At 41.9% G+C, this 24,176-nt stretch overlaps 1 protein-coding gene and 2 pseudogenes across 1 annotated transcript; 2 read left to right on the top strand and 1 right to left on the bottom strand.

Moving 5' to 3' along the window:
- Nucleotides 1-2,768, top strand: part of LOC142637399 (patatin-like protein 2) — a 33,341-nt pseudogene extending 30,573 nt beyond the window's left edge.
- Nucleotides 2,769-11,005: 8,237 nt separating this feature from the next.
- Nucleotides 11,006-20,017, bottom strand: LOC142637307 (uncharacterized). Its single transcript, XM_075811612.1, has 6 exons — nt 19,046-20,017; nt 18,782-18,886; nt 18,584-18,685; nt 17,531-18,220; nt 15,744-17,198; nt 11,006-12,049 (listed from the first exon to the last, which is right to left on the bottom strand). Exons 1-6 carry the CDS (start codon nt 20,015-20,017, stop codon nt 11,006-11,008), a joined length of 4,368 nt encoding a protein of 1,455 aa, XP_075667727.1.
- Nucleotides 20,018-20,039: 22 nt separating this feature from the next.
- Nucleotides 20,040-22,937, top strand: LOC142637210 (patatin-like protein 2; annotated as a pseudogene).
- The last annotated feature ends 1,239 nt before the right edge of the window (nt 22,938-24,176 follow it).

The following is a 24,176-nucleotide window of genomic DNA, read 5'->3' as shown; positions in this document are numbered from 1 at the left end:
CATTCTTTCCCTCATAGATGTGTATAAGGATACGGCGACTTGTGATAAGCTCATCTTCCCTTCGGCTATCACTAGGATTCTATGCCATTTTTCTGCCCCCTTTCCTGTTTCCTACCACTTCCATGTCATGTGTGCCATAGACATTGCTACTATTAAATCGAGCGACGCACAACTACATTCGAGGCGGTCTAGGACGGCGGTTCCTCCAGCTTCTACAGCTCCATCCACATCTAATCCCTCTTCTTCTACGAGGCGATGTGACTCTCGAGGACATCATAGCACAACTTGTGTGCTTGTGTGCATGGATGCTAGCTCTTCTAGTGCTGATGAGATGTCTACTTAATATACTTACCCTTTGTCACTCGTGACAAAAAAGGGGAGTAGTTTTGGATATGAGAGTGTTTATTTTTTGTTGAGGGATGTAGTGAGGATTTTTATGTATCTTTTTCTTTTCTCTCTATTTTAGATATATTTTTCATGTATCTTAGATCTTGTGATCATATTGTAATAGCAAACCTTGTACTTGTTGATATATATACATATGAGGTTATTATTACAGTTCTTTCATCTATCTTTACATGTGTTGTTTCTTTTCTCTCTTTATGCACGTGCTTCTTATATTTCGTATGCAATCTTTTAATTCTGTTTCACACTAAGATGCCTTGATGAGTTTTGTTTAAGTGTTTCAGAAATATAAGTTGTCAAAGTCTTCCTTGCCATGAACTCTCTTCTTGCAAAAATTTTCAAGAGTTTGTGTTAGGATAGATTTTACTGTACTTAACAAGTGAGTATGAGTTCAGTAATTTATGACTTCTCTCATATGTTCATTTGCTAAAAGAGGAGATTGTTAGGACATATATGATTCGTGTTAGGAACATATGTCAACATTTTATGTAATTGGCTAATCCTTTGACAAAATGCACTTTACTTGTAATTGGGTAGATTTAGGATGTGTTTAATGCTTCAAGAAACAAGGTTTCAAGTTCAAGTGTTATAGTCATGCAAATTTGTCCAAGAATCAAATAAAGAAGTGTTGTTCATTAAAGCTCGACAGCTAACTCCTCAGCTAGTATCTATCGAGGTTTAAAAGAGATGTTTCAGCCCAAGGCTTGACAGCTATTCGATAGATATGGTATCTATTGAGATTTATGAATTTTAGTTTTTTAGAACTGATTTTCATTCAATCCATGAATGTATGTTTAGGCTTTCTTTTCTTACAACCCTAAACATATATAAAGATTATTTTAAGGGCCATCACAGGTTGCACAATTGCATAAGAGCACAATTCCATAAGTGTGAAGAAAAGTGTGATCGGAAACCTAGTTGCCCTAGTTCATCTTGAAGTAGCTGTTGTGTTTGTACACCGTAAGGTTTTGTGACCAAGCAACTTCATGATCTTCATCATGTGATGAATTAAAGAACTTCACAGCCAACATCCTTCTCAAGTTGGTGATCAAGTTGCGTACTAGAATCCGCGTATCTATTGGTTAGTTACATATTGGGAGCCATGCAATACAAGGAGAGATTGTCACTACGGAACAAGTCTAATTAGGTATTAAGGTAAGGGTTCAACTATAGGTTGGTATAAGGTACTGAAATTCTTTTACTTGCAACTGCTTGTTTTGATAATAGTAGATTCTCGGGAGTGGTGACCTTAAAATCACCCGGTGGAGTTTTTGCCTCGGAGGTTTTCCCTATTCGTAAACAAATCATCGTATCAATTTATTTTCCACTAAATATTTATTTAGTTAGTGATTTGTTTGTGCTACCACGTACATTGCATATTAAATTGATTAATTAATTAAACTTGACTAATTAATTAACTAATCCATCATAATGGGTCAATACGTTTTTGTCCTATCACGCGCATCTATTGGTTAGTCACATACTGGGAGCAGTACATTGAAAAGGAAATATTGTCACTACAGAACAAGTCCAATTGTATATTGGGGTAAGGATTTAACTGTAAATTGGTATAAAGTACTGGGATTCCTTTACTTGTAACCGCTTGTTGTGATACAAGTGGATTCTTGAGAGTGATGACTTTAAATTCATCCGGTGAGGTTTTGTCTCGGTAGTTTTCTCCATTTATAAACAAATTACCGTGTCAACTTTATTTTCCACTGCATATTAACTTAGTCGGTGATTTGTCGCGTTTTGCATGTTAATTGAATTAATTAATTAACTTGGCTAAATCAATTGATTACTTTATCATAAGGGGTCAATACATTCTTGACCTATCAAAATTCAAGTAAGAAAAATTCTGGTTTCTCTCTAGGTTTATGTTGAATTCATATAAAGTTATTTAGTATTGACTAGTCTTTTGAAATATGACATTAGGATGACACCTTGACCGGGACGTACAGATGCTTCAGTTGATGTGTCTACAAAACAAAACTTGGAAAAACTTCAATATATAGGAGAAAGAATATTGAAGAAACCAGTATCAAGGGTGAATTAAGAGACGGGTTTGTCAGAACCAGTCGAAATGGTGGCAAAAATGAGGAGGCTTTGAAAAAGTATGGAAGAACATGAATGCATACACACGTACACAATTACATGCCATTATATTATATTTATAATCTATATATTATCATAAAATATTTCTCACAATACTAATTTCGCTTAAAATTTTTGTTACTTACAGGGTTGCAAAAATACTCTCACAAGAAGGATGCTTCGAGATGCAAAATCTCCACACACGAAAAGACACTTCTAATGCCGATTACTACATCAGATTGTTAATGATCTCCAGTCTATATGTCTAGTAGTCCAAAAATGTTACTGTGGGGAGTAAAAAGACCCTGATGGGAATATGGGCCGTTGGGCCATGCTAAGGAAGGCCGACCTGCTCTTGGGTTTAGGACTTGTCAGTACTACGGGTCGGCCTATATTCCGAGGATCCGAGGATCCAGCCGAGGGTGATTTTATCTTCGGACGGACACCAGAGAACCAGGGACTTCATGATAAAGGTCAGGGAATGACACGGTCAAGACCGATGGTTAAAGGGGGGAAGCCCTTGGATGTCCCATAAGCACTGATATTAGAGAAATATCAAAGATTAAGGCTGTCACCTCCACATTAAAGACCCTGCACCTACCACCCTGGCCGCATTAATGGGGAAATGACACCTGAACAGTGGAAGGGAAACTTCTGGTTACTATTCAAAGGCACTGAGAAAAGAAATATCTAGGCTAAGGGGGAGTAGGGGCAACACGTGTACAAAGTATCAAAAAGAGGAGTATTTAAGGAGGAACTTAGAACAGAAATGAGGAGGCCCCTTCTTTGTAACCTAAAGAAAAGAGAAAAAGAGAGAGAGAGAAATAATATAAGAACAGTTCTCGGCTTACGTCCGAGCAGGTTGACTTACAGTATTCCTTGTTGTTTTCAAGTGTTTATAATCTTTGACTTGTCATTTAATCCTCAAACACTTCTAACCTGGGTTTCAAGCCCACACTCTACAAATTACATTGTTTAAGGCTCATTGGGCCTGAGCCCGTAACTATTCTTGAGGCCAGGTGCGATTGTGCACTTACAATTGGCGCCGTCTGTGGGAAATCCAGTCTAGAAGCGACAGGGATACTATGGCAGGCTTAGGTGCTCACCATGCTGAGTCACAGGGATCACAGCCTGAAGATCATTTTGAACGTCTTGAACATCGAAGAGATCGTGAGGGGAGTGTCCATACAGAATATCCAGGTGCTAGCCATATTCATGAAGGGGGTAACACCACCCACGATGAGGGTTCTAAGTCCATGCAGAAGGAAATCAACCGTTTAAAGAGAAAGCTACGCCGCGCTAAGCGTAGGTTTTCACCGTCCTCATCTAACTCTTCCTCAGAGGAGGATAGGGGAGCTGGCCACAGCTCAAGGTCGCGCTCTCCCACCAGTGCAACATCCTCCAGTGAGGAGAGCGATCGGCCAACTCGCAGACGTAAGAAGCCTCGTTCTAGGGGCTTAGGCAACGATGCAATGAGCAGGGCGTTGCACCAGCTCTCCAAATCTCCATTTGCACGGAGGATTGAGAAAGGAAGGCTTCCCAGAAAGTTTACCCAGCCCACTTTCACCATCTATAATGGCCGGACTGATCCGGTGGAGCATGTGAGTCACTTTAACCAGAGGATGGCGGTGCACTTTCACAACGAGACCCTGATGTGCAAAGTTTTCCCCTCCAGCCTGGGACCTGTTGCTATGAGGTGGTTCAACGGCCTTAAGTCGGGGGTCTATAAGTTCGTTTGGGGAGCTTACTAGGGCATTCGCTTCACGGTTCATCACGTGTAGCGAGTACCTCGGCCATTGGACTCGCGCCGTTATCCATGACCATGAGGGAAGGGAGACGTTGAAAGCATACTCCGATCGTTACTGGGAGATGTTTAATGAAATAGATGGCGACTTTGATGAGGTGGCACTTAATACCTTTAAGGTGGGCCTCCCTACTGATCACGACCTGAGAAAGTCTTTGACTAAAAAGCCTGTTCGTAGTGTACGTCGCCTCATGGACCGTATTGACGAGTATAAGAGAGTGGAGGAAGACCAACAGCAAGGAAAGGGAAAGGAGAAGGTTATCCGCGGGAGAGAAGGGATTTCGGGTCGGACAGGATATCACAATAACAGGCCGAGGAGAGATTACGTTGGACAGTCCGCCTCGGCAGCACCTCAGGCCGTGAACACTGTATTCCGGGAACCAGTGCATCAGCTGTTGGAGAAAGTTCGCAAGGAACCCTTCTTTAAATGGCCTGATAAGATGGCAGGAGACCCTGCGAAGAGGAATCACAACCTCTTTTGCCAATACCACCGGGATGTGGGCCACACTACCGAGAACTGTCGGACCCTGTGGAACCATGGAGCGGCTGCGTCGGTGAGGGAAAGTTAAAGCGCACTGTGTCGGCCCACCGGGGCAGGTCAGTCAAGTAGGCTCAAACAACCAGAGGAACAATACATCTCGGCCAGCTTTGGGAACAATTAATGTTATCTTCGCTGCCCCTGGCAGGACCGGGTCAGGTCACACTAGGGTGATGGCGGTTTTCCATCCACAGACCGAGGATGTGGGCCACAGGCCGAAGAGGTTGAAGGGCACTTTGCCCGTCCTAGATTTCTCGGAGGAGGATAAAGTAAGGACTATCCAGCCCCATGACGATGCTCTTGTGGTCACCCTCAGAATAGGGAACTATGATGTGAGGAGGGTGATGATAGATCAGGGCAGCGGTGCAGATATCATGTACCCTGATCTATTTAAGGGGTTAAGGTTGAAGTTGTAAGACCTTACTCCTTATGACTCGCCACTTATAAGCTTTGAAGGGAGACCCGTTGTACCGAACGGACAGATCCGTTTGCCCGTTCAATCCGGCTCAGAAACGGTTAAGGTGGACTTCATCGTGGTTGATGCGTACTCCCCATACACGACCATCCTTGCCAGGCCTTGGCTGCATGCGCTTGGAGCCGTCTCCTCTACCTTACATGTTAAAGTTAAATTCCCCTCGGGGGAATGTGTTGAGGAAATCCTTGGCAGCCAATCGGTAGCCAAGCAATGCATATCGGCTGCAGTGCTGCACCAGACAGAAGCCGAGTCTTCGGCTTTGATCACCAAAGATTTATAGCAGTTAACGGCTCCTGGTTCATCTGGGATGGTGACAGGAGATGAGACACAGTGCGAGGGGTTAGAGAAGTTTCCAGTAGCTGATGACCCAGAGAGGTTCTCCCAAGTCGGTGTACTTTTGCCACACCAAGAGAAGATGGAATTATTAGAATTCTTGAAGGACAATGTTGATGTTTTTGCGTGGGATCCTTATGAAGCTCCAGGCGTGGATCCGGGCTTCATTTATCATCACCTACATGTCAACCCGGCTATTGTTCCGAGAAGGCAGCCACCCCGGCGCTCTTCCAGAGAACATTCCGAGGCTGTGAAGGAAGAGGTGCTTAAACTCAAGAAGGCTGGGGCTATCAAAGAAGTTTTCTACCCCGAGTGGTTAGCCCATACAGTCGTCGTCAAAAAGAAAAATGGAACGTGGAGGGTATGTGTGGACTTTACTGATCTAAACAAGGCCTGCCCTAAAGATTCGTTCCCAATGCCACGTATCGATCAATTGGTGGATGCCACTGTCGGACATCCTCGGATGAGCTTTTTGGACGCCTTCCAAGGTTATCACCAGATTCCATTGGCACTAGATGATCAGGAGAAAACTGCCTTCATTACGCCGACGGGGAATTATCATTATAAGGTCATGCCATTCGGCTTGAAGAATGCTGGGGCTACTTATCAGAGGATGATGACCAGAATGTTCGAACAGCAAATGGGGAAAACCATTGAAGTATATATTGACGATATGGTGGTGAAAAGCAAAACAATACCCTCACACGTGGAAGATTTGGCCGACACTTTTCAGATATTGAGAAAGTACAAGTTGCGCCTCAATGCCTCGAAATGTTCTTTCGGCGGGGGGTCTGGAAAATTCTTGGGATACATGATTACTCATAGAGGCATAGAGGTAAATCCAGTGCAGGTCAAGGCTATTCAGGACTTGCAACCTCCTCGGAACCCAAAAGAAATTCAAAAGTTGACGGGGATGATTGCCGCTTTGAACAGGTTCATATCTCGGTCAGCTGACCGGTGTCGTCCTTTCTTCCAACTGTTGAATAAGTGGAAAGGGTTTCAATGGACCGAGAACTGCGAGTTAGCTTTTCAACAGCTCAAGCAATATCTATCTCGGCCACCTATTCTGTCTCGTCCAGAGGCACATGAGATTTTGTTTGCTTATGCGGCAAGGCCGTCCACGCGGTCCGCCCGGTCACGATAAGAGATGATAGCGGGGTGCAAAGACCGGTATATTATGTTAGTAAATCTTTGGGTGATGCCGAGGTGCGTTATCAACCCTTAGAGAAAGCGCTCCTGGCCGTGGTTCATGCCACGCGAAAGCTTCCCCATTATTTTCAGTCCCACATAGTGGTTGTTCTGACCCAATTGCCCCTTAAGGCAGTGCTGCGTAGCGCCGACTACTCAGGAAGGATAGCAAAATGGGGGACCATCCTAGGGGCTTTTGATGTTAAGTATAAGCCTCGCACCTCGGTGAAGGGCCAGGTTCTCGCTGACTTGGTGGCGGAATTTGCCGAGCCCTTACTGGAAGAAACTCTAAAAGAAGCACACATGGATGAAAAATCAGTTGGTGTGATTACAGCTGCCATGCCTCCGATTTGGAAAGTGTATGTGGATGGGGTGGCTAATCAGAGAGGATCTGGTGTTGGACTTGTTCTGACGTCCCCAGAGGGAATTGTCTTCGAAAAATCTTTGAGATTGGCGTTCTCGGCTACTAACAATGAGGCCGAATACGAAGCGGTCCTGGTAGGCATGAAAATGGTGCATAGGATGGGTGGAAAGGAAATCCACATCTTCTCGGATTCTCAACTGGTGGTCGGCCAGGTCATGGGAACCATGGAGGCTAGAGATCCAAGGATGCAGGAATATTGGGCCCAGATTAAGCGTCAGCAAACTGAATTTGACTCCTTCGCCTTAACTCATATCTCTCGGAGTGGGAACACCCATGCAGACTCCTTAGCCACGCTGGCAACGTCCTCGGCTCAAGGTTTACCTAGGGTTATCCTCGTTGAGGATTTACTAGAACCCTCTCTTGTCATTACCAATGCGCCTCGCATCCATCTAATAAGGCCTGGACCTAGTTGGATCGACCCGGTCGCATCTTTTCTTAGGGATGATGTCCTTCCTGAGAACAAATCTGAAGCAGATAAGATACGCCGGAAGGCGCCAAGATTCTGGTTGTCCGAGGACCAAAAACTGTACAAACGATCCTTTTCAGGACCGTACTTGTTGTGTGTACACCCTAATTTAACGGAAGGGCTTCTAGAAGAATTGCATGAAGGGATTTGTGGCAGCCACACTGGGGGAAGATCCCTAGCCCACAGAGCTCTGACTCAGGGTTATTGGTGGCCCAATATGCAAAGAGAGGCCCAAGACTATGCCAGGAAGTGTGATCAGTGTCAAAGGTTTGCTCCAAATATTCATCAACCTGGAGGAGTTCTTAACCCCCTTTCCAGTCCTTGGCCCTTCGCACAGTGGGGACTAGACATAGTTGGGCCATTTTCGAGGGCGACAGGCAATAAAAGATGGCTTCTCGTGGGAACAGACTATTTTACTAAATGGGTTGAGGCCGAGCCCTTAGCAAATATAAGGGATATTGACTCTAAGAAGTTTGTCTAGAAAAACATCGTTACCAGATTCGGTATACCACACACACTCATCTCAGACAATGGTGTTCAGTTCGACAGTAAGGCTTTCAGGAAGTATTGTGGTGACATGGGTATTATAAATAGGTATTCCACCCCAGCTTATCCTCGAGGAAATGGGCAAGCCGAGGCCGTTAACAAAGTCATTGTCAGTGGGCTGAAGAAAAGGTTGGATGATGCGAAAGGCCGATGGGTAGAAGAGCTCCCTCATGTTCTGTGGACGTATCGGACCACACCGCGCAGGTCCACTGGAGAAACTCCATTCTCTATGACTTATGGAGTCAAGGCAGTGATACCTCTGGAATCTGGTTTTCCCACCCTAAAGACCAGCTCCTTTAGCCCGGAGAATAACAATGGACTCCTGGAAAAAGGCCTAGATTTGCTTGAGGAACGACGCGAGGCAGCAATGGTCCAAATGGCTTATTATCAACAGAAGCTAAAACGGGGATATGACGCCCACGTGAGGCTAAGGCCACTTGCACCTGGTGATCTCGTACTAAGAAAAGTTGTGGGCACCTCTAAGAACCCAGCTTGGGGTAAGTTAGGACCCAACTGGGAAGGCCCCTACCGCATTGTATCAATAGCAGGCATAGGGTCATATCGGCTAGCTGATCTAGATGAAAGAATTGTACCACGCCCATGGAATGTAAATAATCTTAGAAGATATTATTATTAATAAAATGTGCTTTTATCGGTGAACATTTCAAAGTTATGACTACCTCTGACGCATGAAGTTACTATCTTTAAGAATCAAACAGAAACTTGGTTAAGTGTAGTCCTCAGACCACAAACCTTGTGGAAATTGATGTCTTGTCATTTGTTAAACAGAACCTTAGTTATGCCGGGTCTTCGGACCTCCTGCTTTGGGGAAATTAACATTTGAAGTTACTATCTTTAAGAATCAAACAGAAACTTGGTTAAGTGTAGTCCTCGGACCACAAACCTTGTGGAAATTGATATCTTGTCATTTGTTAAACAGAACCTTAGTTATGCCGGGTCTTCGAACCTCCTGCTTTGGGTAAATTAACATTTGAAGTTACTATCTTTAAGAATCAAATAGAAACTTGGTTAAGTGTAGTCCTCGGACCACAAACCTTGTGGAAATTGATGTCTTGTCATTTGTTAAACAGAACCTTAGTTATGCCGGGTCTTCGGACCTCCTGCTTTGGGGAAATTAACATTTGAAGTTACTATCTTTAAGAATCAAACAGAAATTTGGTTAAGTGTAGTCCTCGGACCACAAACCTTGTGGAAATTGATGTCTGGTCATTTGTTAAACAGAACCTTAGTTATGCCGGGTCTTCGGGCCTCCTACTTTGGGGAAATTAACATTTGAAGTTATTATCTTTAAGAATCAAACAGAAACTTGGTTAAGTGTAGTCCTCGGACCACAAACCTTGTGAAAATTGATGTCTTGTCATTTGTTAAACAGAACCTTAGTTATGCCGAGTCTTCGGACCTCCTGCTTTGGGGAAATTAACATTTGAAGTTACTATCTTTAAGAATCAAACAGAAACTTGGTTAAGTGTAGTCCTCGGACCACAAACCTTGTGGAAATTGATATCTTGTCATTTGTTAAACAGAATCTTAGTTATGTCGGGTCTTCGGACCTCCTACTTTGGGGAAATTAACATTTGAGGTTACTATCTTTAAGAATCAAACAGAGACTTGGTTAAGTGTAGTCCTCGGACCACAAACCTTATGAAAATTGATGTCTTGTCACTTGTTAAACAGAACCTTCGTTATGTCGGGTCCTCGGACCTCCTACTTGGGGAAATTTAACGTTTGAAGCTATGACCCTCAATAACCAAACAAGAACTTGTCCAAGTACAGTTCTCGGATCACAAATCTTGTTGGTGTCCTTGCCCTTATCACACATATTAAGGAAATTATTACGTCTCCATTTGTTAAAATTAGATCTTCGGCTCTTTATTTTTAAAAGTGTCAAATCTGTTCAAGTTATAAAGGTTTGATTTTTACGTAAGTTATTTGCACGATGACACGCTTTAATATCTAAAGTTATACGATAATTTTTGAAGTCATGATGGTTTGAATGGTGGAGTGGCATTCCCTGTAACTACTTATTATTACGAACTTTCATGGCAAACATAAAGAAAATAAAGTAAAGCAAAGGCAGTAATAATGAAGGCCGAATAAAACGTTTTTCATTAAGCATATACAAAGAAGAGATATATAAAAGTTCATAGACTGGGCCCTAAGCTAGGAAAGGGGAGCTTGATGGGAACTGCTGCCATCCTCAGTACTCTTCAAATCTATTTCAAAGGTTGATAAGGCTTGTTTCCCTTTGTTTGTTGAAGGCATGAGGGGCTCCAGGCTTGGGGTCTCCTCCTTCTCGTCATCATCACGCTTGTCTTCCTCTTTATGGGAACCTTCAGGTTCTGTAGGAGTAGGAACAAGCTCTTGAACCAACGGAGGAAGAGTAGGAGAGGCCGGGGGCGGGAGGGTCTTCAATTTATTGAATGTCTAGGGGAAGCCAAATATTTTCGGGCTTCCTCGAATTCAAACTGGGAACCCGCCATATTCATGGCCTCCCCGGACTTCTTCTGACAGTATTCACGGCACAAGGCCGCGAAAGCTTCTGTCAGCTCCTCTTGGGTTTTGATGACCCCCTCCTGATAACTGTCCTTCTTCGCGGCCTCCATGGTGTGCTTGTGGGCGTGAGCTTCCTCTTTAGCAGCGCAAGCTCTTTTTCAAGATCGGAACGTGCCTGTTGGATTTGGGCAAGTTCGTCCTCCTTTTGACGAAGGAGCTTACACTGCGCCTCCACCTGGCTCTCCATTGTCTTCAAGCTGGCCTTGTCGCCGTCTCTTTCTCTCTTCAGATCGGCCAGCTATGAAGTGAGCCTTCCTTTCTCTGCCAGGGCCTGGCCTAGAGACTTTTCTGCTTCTTGTCTCAACTCCTGCTCCATCCCAGCACGCTTTCGAGAGTCCTCCACAAACCTCTCGACTGCAAAAACTTCTTGGATGGATTGAAAAAGGGTTACGAAGGTTAAAGGCAACGGAATGCTTATAAATACGTATAGGAAACAAGAGTGTGCAATTGGAGCTTACCAGAGCTAAACCTCTTTTTAATGAGAGGAATAGCTGCGGATGGCCCATCTTCTCCAAAGACTCCATGTCCTTGGGTAACAGAATAGACCGCTCCAGCACCTCGGCTAAGTGGTGGGCGTGGCCTTGTTGCGCTGCTCTAATGCTGGAGTGGCAAGGAATAGGGGCGCCGTCCAGCCTCAGGTCAGGAGACCAAATGGTTGGCGCTCGCCGCACCTCAGCCACTTCTCTGATCTCCCCACTCTCAACTGAGCGGGCGCGCCCTTTGCCTTTATCTGGCTTCTGCTGCTGGGCCAGTGGGGGTTGCTGCTTTATTTTCTTCGCCTTCTCCACACCAGCCACCTCGGCGTCCACCTTCCTCTTTTTCTTAGGATCGTCGGAAGGAGGCTTGGTGTCGGCTGGAGAAGGAGGAGGTGGTGGCAAGGCAGGACGAGCTTGGGATCCCCTCGCACCCTTCTTTGCCACCCGGGCGCCTCTGTCGGACATGAGATCCTTAAGCGTGTCCATTTCTTCTTCGGTTGAACTATCGTCTGGACGCGCTATCACTAGACCTGCAATCCCTGAGGCCTCGGCTTCTTCTTCTTCCTCCTCGTCGGAGAGGATAACAAATGGGTTTTTGCGAGGTCGAGGAGAGCCCTCGAACTGGAATTGTTCTATCTCCTCGTCCAAAGTGTTGGAAGAGGACACTCGCTCCTCCGGGATGGCAATGCCCTGAGAATGTACGGCGAGGGGAACTGCCGCTATGGGCTGGTTGAACAACACGGTGTGAGGGGTGTCGGGGAGATCGCGGTCGTCCAAAAAATTGCGTCGGGCTACGTTTATTTTTCTTCGCCTTCGGTCACCTGCGATTATAGCGTTTTCTATCTCCTGGAAGTCCGAGGAGATGAGATCATACCCTAGAATCAGATGAGCAGCTCTGAGTTGTAGGTCTTCGCTGACAAACACCTCGGAGCGCAGTACTCGGTTAAGATCCGCTACGTTGCACTGGCTTAGGCGTTGCAGTGGCTTAGGCGTGGGCGCACGTGTTGCTTATCTGCAAAAAAGACGTCAAAACAAACAAGCCCGATCAGATTCACACAGATATGTAGTAAGTTTAAGTAATTGTGAATGCTCATTTTCTTGTGTGATAGGGGAAGTTGTGTTGTGGAGAGATTAATCCTATGGCATCGCACCTGGGTCCCCCCACTCAACTAGGCAGTGGAGGCCGTCGTACCAGTTCCCAGAGACGATCAGGTGGTCGTCCTTCATGCCTTTGTTAGATTTGGGTAGACAAGAGATTAACCTAACGACACTAGAACGGGACTTAATGTAGTAACCTACATTGGAGAGTTTGTGGGACTTGTACAGAAAAACGACATCATGCCAGGAGAAGTTTAGACCCATTTGCTCGTTTAGAGCATCGACGCTACCCAAAACTCTAAAAACGTTTGGGAGGCACTGATCGGGACACAACCGGTGGTTGCGAAGGTACTCCCTAGTTACAGGTTTCATCGGGAGGGACATCCCACCCTCTATAAAGGCTATCATTGGGATGATAACCTCTCCCTCTTTCCTAGAATCGGCGACGGCTTCCGCCGGACAATATTCTAGACCTACGTCGCTGGGAATACGGTACTTGGCCCTAAAGCCTTCCATCCCAGCGGCGGTATCAACTAGACACTTGAATCTCCCCATTACAGAGGAACGAAAGATTAAAATCTAAGAGGGAGAATGCTTATAGTGACAGCCGAGGACAAGGACCGAGGAGAAAAAGTTAAGAATATAGAGAGCAAGAACTTACAAAGATAAAGAGGTGCAAATTTCCATGGTTTTCTGCAGGTAAAGTATGATTGCTGATGTTTTGATGGGATTAGCCCCTGGGAAATTAAATGAAGGCGCAGGTTCCCGAAGCGTCACGATGTGCGGAAAAGCGGCCTCGAAATTATGTTTATCCCGCCCAAATTTTCGTGGAGTAACGAGGACCGTTGGATACCCATCTCGCCGTTGAACGTGGGGGACAAAGTGTAATTTACAGCAATAAATGGGCGCGTTTTTTAAAATTAAACCGCCAAGTGGCATCTTCTGGGACGCGAAATGGTTTCCACACGTGCAATCATTCACAGAGTATGTGGAGTAAGTTCTCGTCAGGTCAAAACCCTATTTTCCTCCTCAGACGTTGAAAATTAGTGTTTTGAGGGGCTATTGTGGGGAGTAAAAAGACCCTGATGGGAATATGGGCTGTTGGGCCATGCTAAGGAAGGCCGACCTGCTCTTGGGTTTAGGACTTGTCAGTACTACGGGTCGGCCTATATTCCGAGGATCCGAGGATCCAGCCGAGGGTGATTTTATCTTCGGACGGACACCAGAGAACCAGAGACTTCATGATAAAGGTCAGGGAATGACACGGTCAAGACCGATGGTTAAAGGGGGGAAGCCCTTGGATGTCCCATAAGCACTGATATTAGAGAAATATCAAAGATTAAGGCTGTCACCTCCACATTAAAGACCCTGCACCTACCACCCTGGCCGCATTAATGGGGAAATGACACCTGAACAGTGGAAGGGAAACTTCTGGTTACTATTCAAAGGGCGAGAAAAAGAAATATCTAGGCTAAGGGGGAGTAGGGGCAACACGTGTACAAAGTATCAAAAAGAGGAGTATTTAAGGAGGAACTTAGAACAGAAATGAGGAGGCCCCTTCTTTGTAACCTAAAGAAAAGAGAAAAAGAGAGAGAGAAATAATATAAGAACAGTTCTCGGCTTACGTCCGAGCAGGTTGACTTACAGTATTCCTTGTTGTTTTCAAGTGTTTATAATCTTTGACTTGTCATTTAATCCTCAAACACTTCTAACCTGGGTTTCAAGCCCACACTCTACAAATTACATTGTTTAAGGCTCATTGGGCCTGAGCCCGTAACTGTTCTTGAGGCCAGGTGCAATTGTGCACTTACAGTTACCTTAGTTACTCTACATAGAAAGAAAGATAGAAATAAATGTACATTTATTAATTCAAATGATTCTTTTTTTTTTTTTTTTTGAGAATGAATTCAAATGATTCTTTTGATTTTTTATTTTTGGTTTAAATTTCTGACTACAGTTGTGCGTACAAGTTGACAAGAAAAAGAATTCATTATTCGTTCATTGTTTTATCTTATGATGGAAAAGCTACAAACTAGCCACATGTGATTGCTATTTTTTTTTTTTTTATTAAATGGGTAATAAGGTGAGCTATATGATTTTGAAGAAGAGCACTGCTTCAGAATCTTAATCAAGTCCAAAATCAAAGACACAAGAAGTATAACCAATGAAACCGAAATTAATTGTGAACCTGCAAATGCATTGTGACTCGTGAGCAAGATCTAAATTTTAGATAGTTTCGATTATTTTAATCCAACCTCACACCCTAATTGAAATTAAGAATATATTGGAAAATAAGTTGTACCAAACTAGCACTAAATTAACATTTTAGATTTGGATTTACTATTAATTAGATCTTATTTAATAAGTTTAATGTGTAAAAATACATTAAAAATGACAATTATTTAAAATTTGACCAAAATTTAGTAAACTATATAAATATTTTGAAACTTATTATTGTGACGAGAATTGGAATTTAGATCAAATGTTTAAAAATATCAAAATGAGTAGAAACTTAATATACTTAGTAATATATACAACCATACCTATGAGATGATAGATTTTGATAAGAAAGGCATGAATTGCTCAAAAGGAACCCTAAATGACCTAAGATATGTGACCCAATGCACATCATTATGCATTGTATCTTTCAAAAACCGGTGTGATCTAATAATTGAACTTTCTGCATTCCAATCATCACAGTTTGCTAATTATTGAGCGCAACAACTAGACATTTGCCCTAGAGTGTGCCCATGGACACTTACGCACTTTAACTTGAGATTGAAAATCAACAAAGCAATGTTAGAGACGACTAACTTTATTACATGGACTCACACTAGTAACATCATTTTATTATACATCAATTATAATATCATCTCCACTGTTATAAAAGAAGCTGTGAAAATTTTTAAATCCCCAGGCTTATTGAAATTAAACCAAAAAAGAGTCATTGGATAGGATTTTTATATCCAAAATATTGCCCACCTTAAAATTCCTTTTTGCTAGATAATGAAATCCACTATCCACATTGCCATTAGGATATCACTGTCAAAAGGTAGTAGTTTTCTGTATATATTTTTTTGTGTGCTGAATACAATCGTATATAGATACAGAGCAAAGGAACCTATTCTAGCCTATACATATCTTGCGGCAAAAAATAAGGGCATCCCTTGAAGTATGGGATTTACATAGACATATTTCTATACTTATCTTATTAGACAGCTCACGCCAACACTTCCTCTCAAGTTGGTGCATAGATATCTTTTATGCCCAACTTGTCAAGTGAGTTGTAGTAGTTCCTTGCAGACACTGCTTTTGTGAGTACATCAGTCAACTGGTCTTCTGATTTAACAAATGGAAGCTGAATAATCTTTTCTTCAAGGTTTTGTTTGATGAAGTTCCGATCTACCTCAACATGCTTAGTGCGATCATGTTGAACCGGATTGTAGGAGATAGCAATGGCCGCCTTGTTATCACAGAATAAGTTCATTTCGGAACTAGGAGCAACACCGATCTCAGCTAGCAGCTTTTTCAGCCAAAGGAGCTCGCATATTCCCTTAACCATTCCCTGAAATTCAGCTTCAGCACTAGACAAGGAAACTACCTTCAATTTCTTGCTCCTCCATGTAACCAGGTTGCCTCCCACAAAAGTAAAGTACCCAACAGTAGATTTCCTGTCCGTGATGTTCCCTGCCCAGTCCGCATCAGTGTAGCCAACAACCTTCAAATGACCATTCTTTGAGAACATAAGCCCTTTCCCAAGAGAGGACTTCAAATAATGAAGGATTCGCATTACGGCATCCATATGGTCTTCACTCGGGCAATGCATGAACTGACTCACTACACTCACAGCATAAGCAATATCTGGCCGAGTATGAGATAAATAGATGAGTTTACCCACTAACCGTTGATACCTTTGTTTGTCTGCTGGTACCTGGTCTACATATTCTCCAAGTTTATGATTTTGGACAATTGGAATATCAGCAGGCTTACACTCTAGTAATCCCACCTCTGCCAGCAAGTCTAGTATATATTTCCTTTGGGAAAGAAATATGCCTTGTCTTGACCTTGCCACTTCAATGCCCAAAAAATATTTAAGCCCTCCTAAGTTCTTCATCTCAAACTCAGTTGACAATTGCTCTTGAAGCCTGGATATTTCTTCTACATCATCTCCTGTAATTATCATGTCGTCTACATAGACTACGAAATTTGTTATTTTTCCCAATCGATGTTTTAGGAAGAGAGTGTGGTCAGAATTGCTTTGTTGAAATCCATATTTCCTCATTGCCAAACTCAACCTGCCGAACCATGCTCGAGGTGATTGCTTTAGTCCATACAATGCTCGTTGTAACCTACATGCCATCTTTGCCTCTGATGTAGCAGTATATCCTGGTGGAATGTCCATGTAAATCTCCTCTTCAAGATCACCATGGAGAAAGGCGTTTTTTACATCAAGTTGGTGCAATGGCCAATCTAAGTTTGCTGCAAGAGATAACAGAACTCTAACAGTTTTTAGTTTGGCTACAGGTGAGAAAGTTTCCTGATAATCTATACCATGTTTCTGTGTATAACCCTTTGCTACCAACCTTGCCTTGTATCGATCAATCGACCCATCTGCTTTATATTTAATGGAGAAAATCCACTTGCACCCCACTGTCTTCCTCCCTTCAGGCAACACACTCAAAACCCATGTGTTATTTTTTTGCAACGCCTCTAATTCTCCTTTTATAGCTTGAGCCCATTTTGGATTTGATAAAGCTTCTTCAACACTACTTGGAATCTGACATGAGGAGAGTGTATGTGCAAAAGCCTTGAAAGTTTCCGATAATCTTTGAGTAGACACATAGTTGGCTATTGGATACTTGGATCGCAGTTCTTCTATGTCTGGGGAGTATCAATTTGGAGGCTTGCCTCGATTGTGTCTGAAAGGTAGAACATAACCCGCAAATGTATCTATAGCATTAGTTTGTAAAGGTGTGGTAGGAGAGCTTACCTCAAGAATATTCTCAGCAGGGGGGTCGTTGGGTACTGAGGAGTGAGGGAATTCATCAGATTCTGCATCTTCTGATGATTCAATCACTGGTTCAGCTTCAGTTCTTAAAGGTCAGGTACAGGTTCAGGTTCAGATCTAGGTACATGTTCAACCATGTCGTTGTCATCATTCGGATGTGCTGGATTGTCACCAACGTCTAACACTTCAACATTAGACCAATTCCGTTCTTCACCATAGATCTCCCCCTGAAGAGGGGAATTGGGTACCGGTGACGAGAAAAATTTTTCAAATTCTAGGAAGGTGACATCCATGGTAATGTAGATTCTTTTAGCAATGGGATCGTAGCATCTATATCCCTTTTTGTGTACTCCATACTCCAAGAATAAACACCGGACAGCACATGGGTCCAACTTAGTTCGTTGATTTTTATGGAGGTGAACAAAAGCAACACAGCCAAAAATTTGCTGAGGAATCATCAAAACAGTAGGTAAGGAGACATGATCAAAAAGCACCTTTAATGGAGTCTGAAATTGTAAGACTTTGGTGGGCATACGGTTCAGTAGATACACGGCTGTGGCAACAACATCACTCCAGTATCTATTCGGCACATGTGCATTGATCAATAGAGCACGGGCAGTTTCTAAGATATGCCTATTCTTCCTTTCAGCAGTACCATTCTGTTGTGGGGTTTGTGAACATGAGGTTTCATGGAGAATACCATGGCTGTTGAAGTATGTCTGGAATTGTTGATTAACATATTCCCCTCCATTGTCAGAACGAAGGATCTTAATTTTTGCAGAGAATTGTGTCTGAACCATGGTATGAAATGATTGAAATATAGCAAACACTTCATCTTTGTGTTTAAGGAGGTAAAGCCATGTCATTCGTGTGCAATCATCAACAAAAATTACAAACCAACGATGACCAGAAGACGTAGTTACTAGGGAAGGTCCCCAAACGTCGGAATGTATTAAATCAAAAGGAATCATACTTCTATTCATGCTCATGGGATAAGAAGCCCTATGACTTTTGGCTAAGATACAAGTATCACATTTAAAATCTAAGTGTGTTACATTGGAAAATAACCCAGGTAGTAAGTGCTTCAAATACCCAAATGATGGATGCCCAAGTCAATGATGCCATAACCAAATCTGTCTCTCCTTGTTACCAACCATGTGGTGCATGTGATTTGCTCTTCCCGAACTGAAGTCATCCACGTAGTATAACCCCCCCCTCTTAGTACCACGCCCAATTATCTCCTTGGTGAGAATATCCTGAAGAAGGCAAAAAGTAGAATACATCAATACCACACAATTAAGATCTGAAGTAACTTGGCTTACAGACATCAATCTATTTGAAAGAAAGGGTACAAGTAATGTATTAGATAATGAAAGGGAAGGAGATAAAGTCACTGTTCCAGCCCCTGTAACTGGATAAGTGACCCCATTGGCATTTGCAACACAGCTTCGTCTCAGCTGAGTTGTATTAGAGAAATCCTTTGAATCAAATGTCATATGGTCTATAGCCCCAGAGTCGAGAATCCAGTCCTCATCATCATTGTGAGTAGAGATATGAAATGCCTTACTCAAAGTACCTAGATCATGTGAAGATTCGGCCTACGGGATGAGGGATACCGAAGCATCACAGGTAACCATAGCAGCTCTCCCAATGTGGTCATCATTAGCAATGGTTTCCCGTTTTTTTCGTGCTTGAAGGTCATTCCACCAATCTGGATATCCATGTAGTTTGAAGCAGGTGTCACGGGTGTGTTTGGAGTTGCTGCAATGGGTACTCTTCATGCCGTCAGATGGCGGTTTTGTTTTGGATGAGGAGTTGGATTTCCCGCTGCTCAGGGAAAGAGCTCCTAGTTTCGGTGGCATCTGGTGATGGCTTCCCTTGATCCCTTTGGAAGCCATAACTGCTCCTAGAGTAGTATCTGCACCCGAGATCATCACGGTCTGCCTGACCTCTTCCCTACGGACAAATGCATAAGCCTGTTCCACTGTAGGGAATGGTTTAATTTGGAGCACATCACTCCGAGTTTTATCCAATCTGTCATCTAGTCCATCAAGGAAAGTATAAACTCGATCTTCCTGTAGAATGGAGTTGTATTTCTGTATGTCAATAGCACACTCCATCGGGTTAGGATGACGGAAATCGATTTCTCGCCACAACCCTTGAAGGTCGTTGCAGTATTTTTCAATGGGTCCACTTGCCTGCTTCATACGAGTACGACGTCGGAGATCATAGACTTGCGACGTGTTTGTCCCATCAAAATAGGTTGTAGCAGTAGAATCCCAAACCTGTTTTGCAGTTGGGAATCGGATAAAATTGGCAATCAAGGAAGGGTCCATCGAATTGATCAACCATCCCTTGACAATGGCGTTTTCGGTGCGCCATCTCCTGAATGAAGGATCGGTTTCTGGAGGCTGAGGAGAATCTCCATTGATATATCCCAGCTTGTCCTTGCCAGAGATATACATCTCGACAACCTGGGACCATACGGCATAGTTGGATCCTTCCAACTTGATACCGATCGAAGTAGTTGAAGAATCGGCAAGCAAAGGTTGAGATGAGGTCTGGGCTCTAGTCAAGACCTCCGTCATTCTTGTAGTTAGATCGTTAAGGATGGAATCGGTCTGGGAATTGGTCTGGGGAATGAGAGGTTGTGTTATGTCTCTAGATTCTGCCATGGAGTTTATTGGGTCTGGTTTTTTCTGGTCACACAGTGGTTTGAGCAGAGGTCCTAGGAACCTGCTCTGATACCATGTCAAAAGGTAGTAGTTTTCTGTATATATTTTTTTGTGTGCTGAATACAATCGTATATAGATACAGAGCAAAGGAACCTATTCTAGCCTATACATATCTTGCGGAAAAAAAATAAGGGCATCCCTTGAAGTATGGGATTTACATAAACATATTTCTATACTTATCTTATTAGACAGCTCACGCCAACAATCACTTCACCTAATTCTTCTTACCTGCAAATCCTCCTGGAGTCTCAACTGCAAATCTTGTATATGTAGCGTCTAAGATGCAATTTGTTCTTTGCTAAAGCAAGATCACTATAAGGAAATGGAATCCTCTGTTGTTCCTGTCAATAATAAAGCTAAATATCAACTCAAACCATATTGAAGAAACCACTATGTATGCATATGGTCCATATTACAGCATTATTAGTCCCATAAAATGATGAAAATGTTGATTCTTAACCAGTACTTGAAAGCTTAAAGGATTATAAATAGATTGGCACTATGTAGTTTCCGGCAGCACAATTAACCACCTAGCCCCATAATCATATTCTCATCCCAGTCCCTTATGGAAAAAACAATATCACCCCTGTAGCCTCCAACACATGGAAACTTCATTACTGTTCTTAACATTGATGGAGGTAGAATAAGGGGGATTATTCCAGGAATCATACTTAGCTTCCTTGAGTCTGAATTACAGGTTTCAATATTGTTATATACCAGCCAGTTGGCACATGTCATCTATGTGTATAGAGTTGAAATATTAGTTTTCAATGTAAAGTTCTTATTTAATAGGAAAAAGAAATCAATCATTGGTAGCTTGCATAATTGATTTTTTTTTTTTCAAATAAAAAATGGGTTTGATTAGTAACTTTCATCCCAATATAGTCACTTACAAGCCATGCTTGTAGATTAACTTCTAGAAGACCATTTGACAAGCTTGAGCTTTATAAAAATTGACTAAAGTGGTACTACATATAAGTTATTCAAAATAGTAATGGCAATTAACATATGACTATTTTTTTCACATGGTTTTTTTTACATTTTTTACCTTGTGGTGCAGAAAATTGATGGCCCCGAAGCTAGAATTGCAGATTATTTTGATGTGATCGCAGGGACAAGCACAGGAAGTCTTTTGACTACCATGCTAACTGCACCAAATGAAAACAAACGCCCCATGTATGCTGCAAAAGACATCAAGGCCTTCTATTTTGATAATGGACCTAAAATCTTTCCTCAAGATCGGTAACAATTGAGCCTCAATGTTTTTCATGCTATCACTATGTCTTATTCCATATTAAATAACACTATACTAATCTGCTTAAGCAACAGGTCTCCATTTGCTCAAGCAACAAAATTGATCAAAGCCATAACAGGACCAAAATACGATGGAAAGTATCTTCATAGCCTTCTCAAGGAAAAACTAGGGAATACTCAATTACGCCACACACTGACCAATGTGGTAATCCCAACCTTTGACATCAAGCTACTCCAGCCAGCCAGTTTCTCCAGCTTAGGTTTTTAAATTAATCCAAGTTTTTAACTTTACCTAAAATTAATCCAGTCTAATGAGAAGGAATTAACACTTCACATAAACAAAAATGAACTAACATATATTTGTATCCGTGCCTTAACTAGGTGAAGAACCATGCACACTTTGATGCCTTACTTTCAGATATATGCATTGGAACCTCAGCTGCCCCAACATATTTTCCTGCCCATAATTTTGATACCAAAGACTCAATTGGAAGAGTGAGAAAATTCAATCTGATTGATGGTGGTGTAGCTGCTAATAATCCAGTAATAAGTTTAGTATACGTCGCTTTTTTATTCTCTCTGAAGCCATACTCTCTTATCGATATCATTGTCTAATTCTCATATGATTCTGTAGGCTTTGATTGCCATTGGGGAAGTGACAAAAGAGATTAACCGGGGGAGTCCTAACTTCAGTTCCATAAAGACAGCAGATTATGGTCGATTTCTGGTTCTATCACTAGGAACTGGTTCAACAAAAGTTGAAGAGAAATACACTGCCAAAGAAGCAGCTCGGTGGGGTATATTTGGGTGGTTAACTAGTGATCACTCTGCCCCATTGGTGAATGTGTTCACTCAAGCAAGTGCTGATATAGTGGACTTTCACCTTTCTGTTTTTTTTAAAGCTCTCGATAGTGAAAACAACTACCTCCGAATTCAGGTAATAATTAAACTTCAATGCTCAAGTCCAATGTGTGCAGATACTACTATACACAAGTTTTATTCAATTCAGAATTTTATTGATTGAATTTAACTGACGCCTTGAGTCCAAAAAGTGCAAGGGATATAACTTCATAGTCAATACCCACGTTGGCACATTAATATGAGAGTGATAAATTAAAATTAGTTGCCACTTGTTCTAAAAGTTTAAGTCTATGGAAAAAGACAACTTTAATTATTTAAAAATTATTTTAACATTGACATATCAGGATGATACACTGAAGGGAGAAGCGTCTTCTGTTGATATTTCCACCAACGAGAATATGGAAAATCTTGCAAAAGTTGCGGAAGGATTATTAAAGAAACAGGTCTCAAGGGTGAACTTAGAGACGGGTAATCTGGAGCCTTCTAAACATGAGACTAATGAGGAGGCTCTCATAAGGTGTATGATTTTTCAAATTATTGTAAAGTATAAAAAAAAAAATCTGCATTGTTAATAATAACAATAGCTTTTATCTAATGCAGGTTTGCAAAGCTGCTCTCAAAAGAGCACTGTCGCGAAACCTCATCACTGCAGAAATGAGATGCGAAATGCAACTGACGTAAATCTAAGAATTGCAGAAATGATATAAAGTTAATGTAACATATTTCCATGGAACTTTGAACTGGTTTCCAGTACAATGAAATGGAGCCTAGTCAGTAATTTGCTTGAGTCCTCTTGTTAAAGTCTAAAGACTATTAAACTATATAGAATAAAGTACAAAGGTCTGCCTTTTGTATAAGTAATATAAGTGTATAAGTAATATAAGTGTAGTACAAGAAACCTAGAATAATTGGCGCATGCGCCTTGGCTTATATTCTGACAGCCTCTCACAAACTCATTTGGGTGAGTGGAGACCAACTTGAATTTGGCAACTAATGCACAAAAACATCTTGGTAGAGGAGGCTAGGTAAAGATATCAGCTAGTCTTGTGATAGACAGATTGAGCTTTAAGTTTTAATGTATTATTTATTATTGTTGTTTTTCTTGTTTTTAGTATTTATTCTAATTGGTGTTTTGTTTATCCTGAGTTGGATCTATAGCCATCCATGTGAATTTTATTGTCTTTGCTCTGGCTTCAAGCCTTCAGCCACGCATAAAAAAAATGTCTTGCGGCCGGGGATGAAAGCACTTACACTTATCAAGAATGTTATTGTTAATATTATCAGTTTGTGCAGTCAAAATTGGGCAATAGAAAACTCGTCTTTCACAATTTACTTTTTTGGCTTCCACTTTTGTGCATTTTCCTAATAATATAAGGATTTTGCTAATGTGTGCCTTAAGAGCACACAATAATTAATCATTTTTAGAAATATTTTCTCTGGAATTGAAAAAGTATTAACAGCTTTTTCCACTCCCGAGAAAATATTTCTAAAAATGAATGGCTTAATTTTTAAGGCCACACATTAACCGGACTCATAATATAAAAATAAAGAAATCCAAGTCTTAAACCTTTAGTAATATATGATTACCATCACACTCTTGGTGCAATGGTCACTCCATAAGTACAAGTACTTGTAAAGTGTGAGAAGTAAGAGTCGAGGTCTAAGTCTCCAGAAATGAATATCACAAACATATACACTTAAATTAGGATAAAGTAGATTTTCTATCTTGTAAAAAAAAAAATTTAAAAAGTAATATATCATTTGATATATACCAACCGTGCACTTGCTTCTGTGATGTATGTTTTTTTTTTTTTTTTAAATTACGATGGTCTTCTGTGATGTATGTTGATGCGTAGTTTTCAAATGTACATCGTGCTTATTCCTAATGTGATAAGGC

Source organism: Castanea sativa, chromosome 1, assembly GCF_040712315.1.
Source record: "Castanea sativa cultivar Marrone di Chiusa Pesio chromosome 1, ASM4071231v1".
NCBI lineage: Eukaryota > Viridiplantae > Streptophyta > Magnoliopsida > Fagales > Fagaceae > Castanea > Castanea sativa.
Note: the sequence above shows the minus strand (reverse complement) of the source record. Positions and strands in the feature narration are given on the sequence as shown.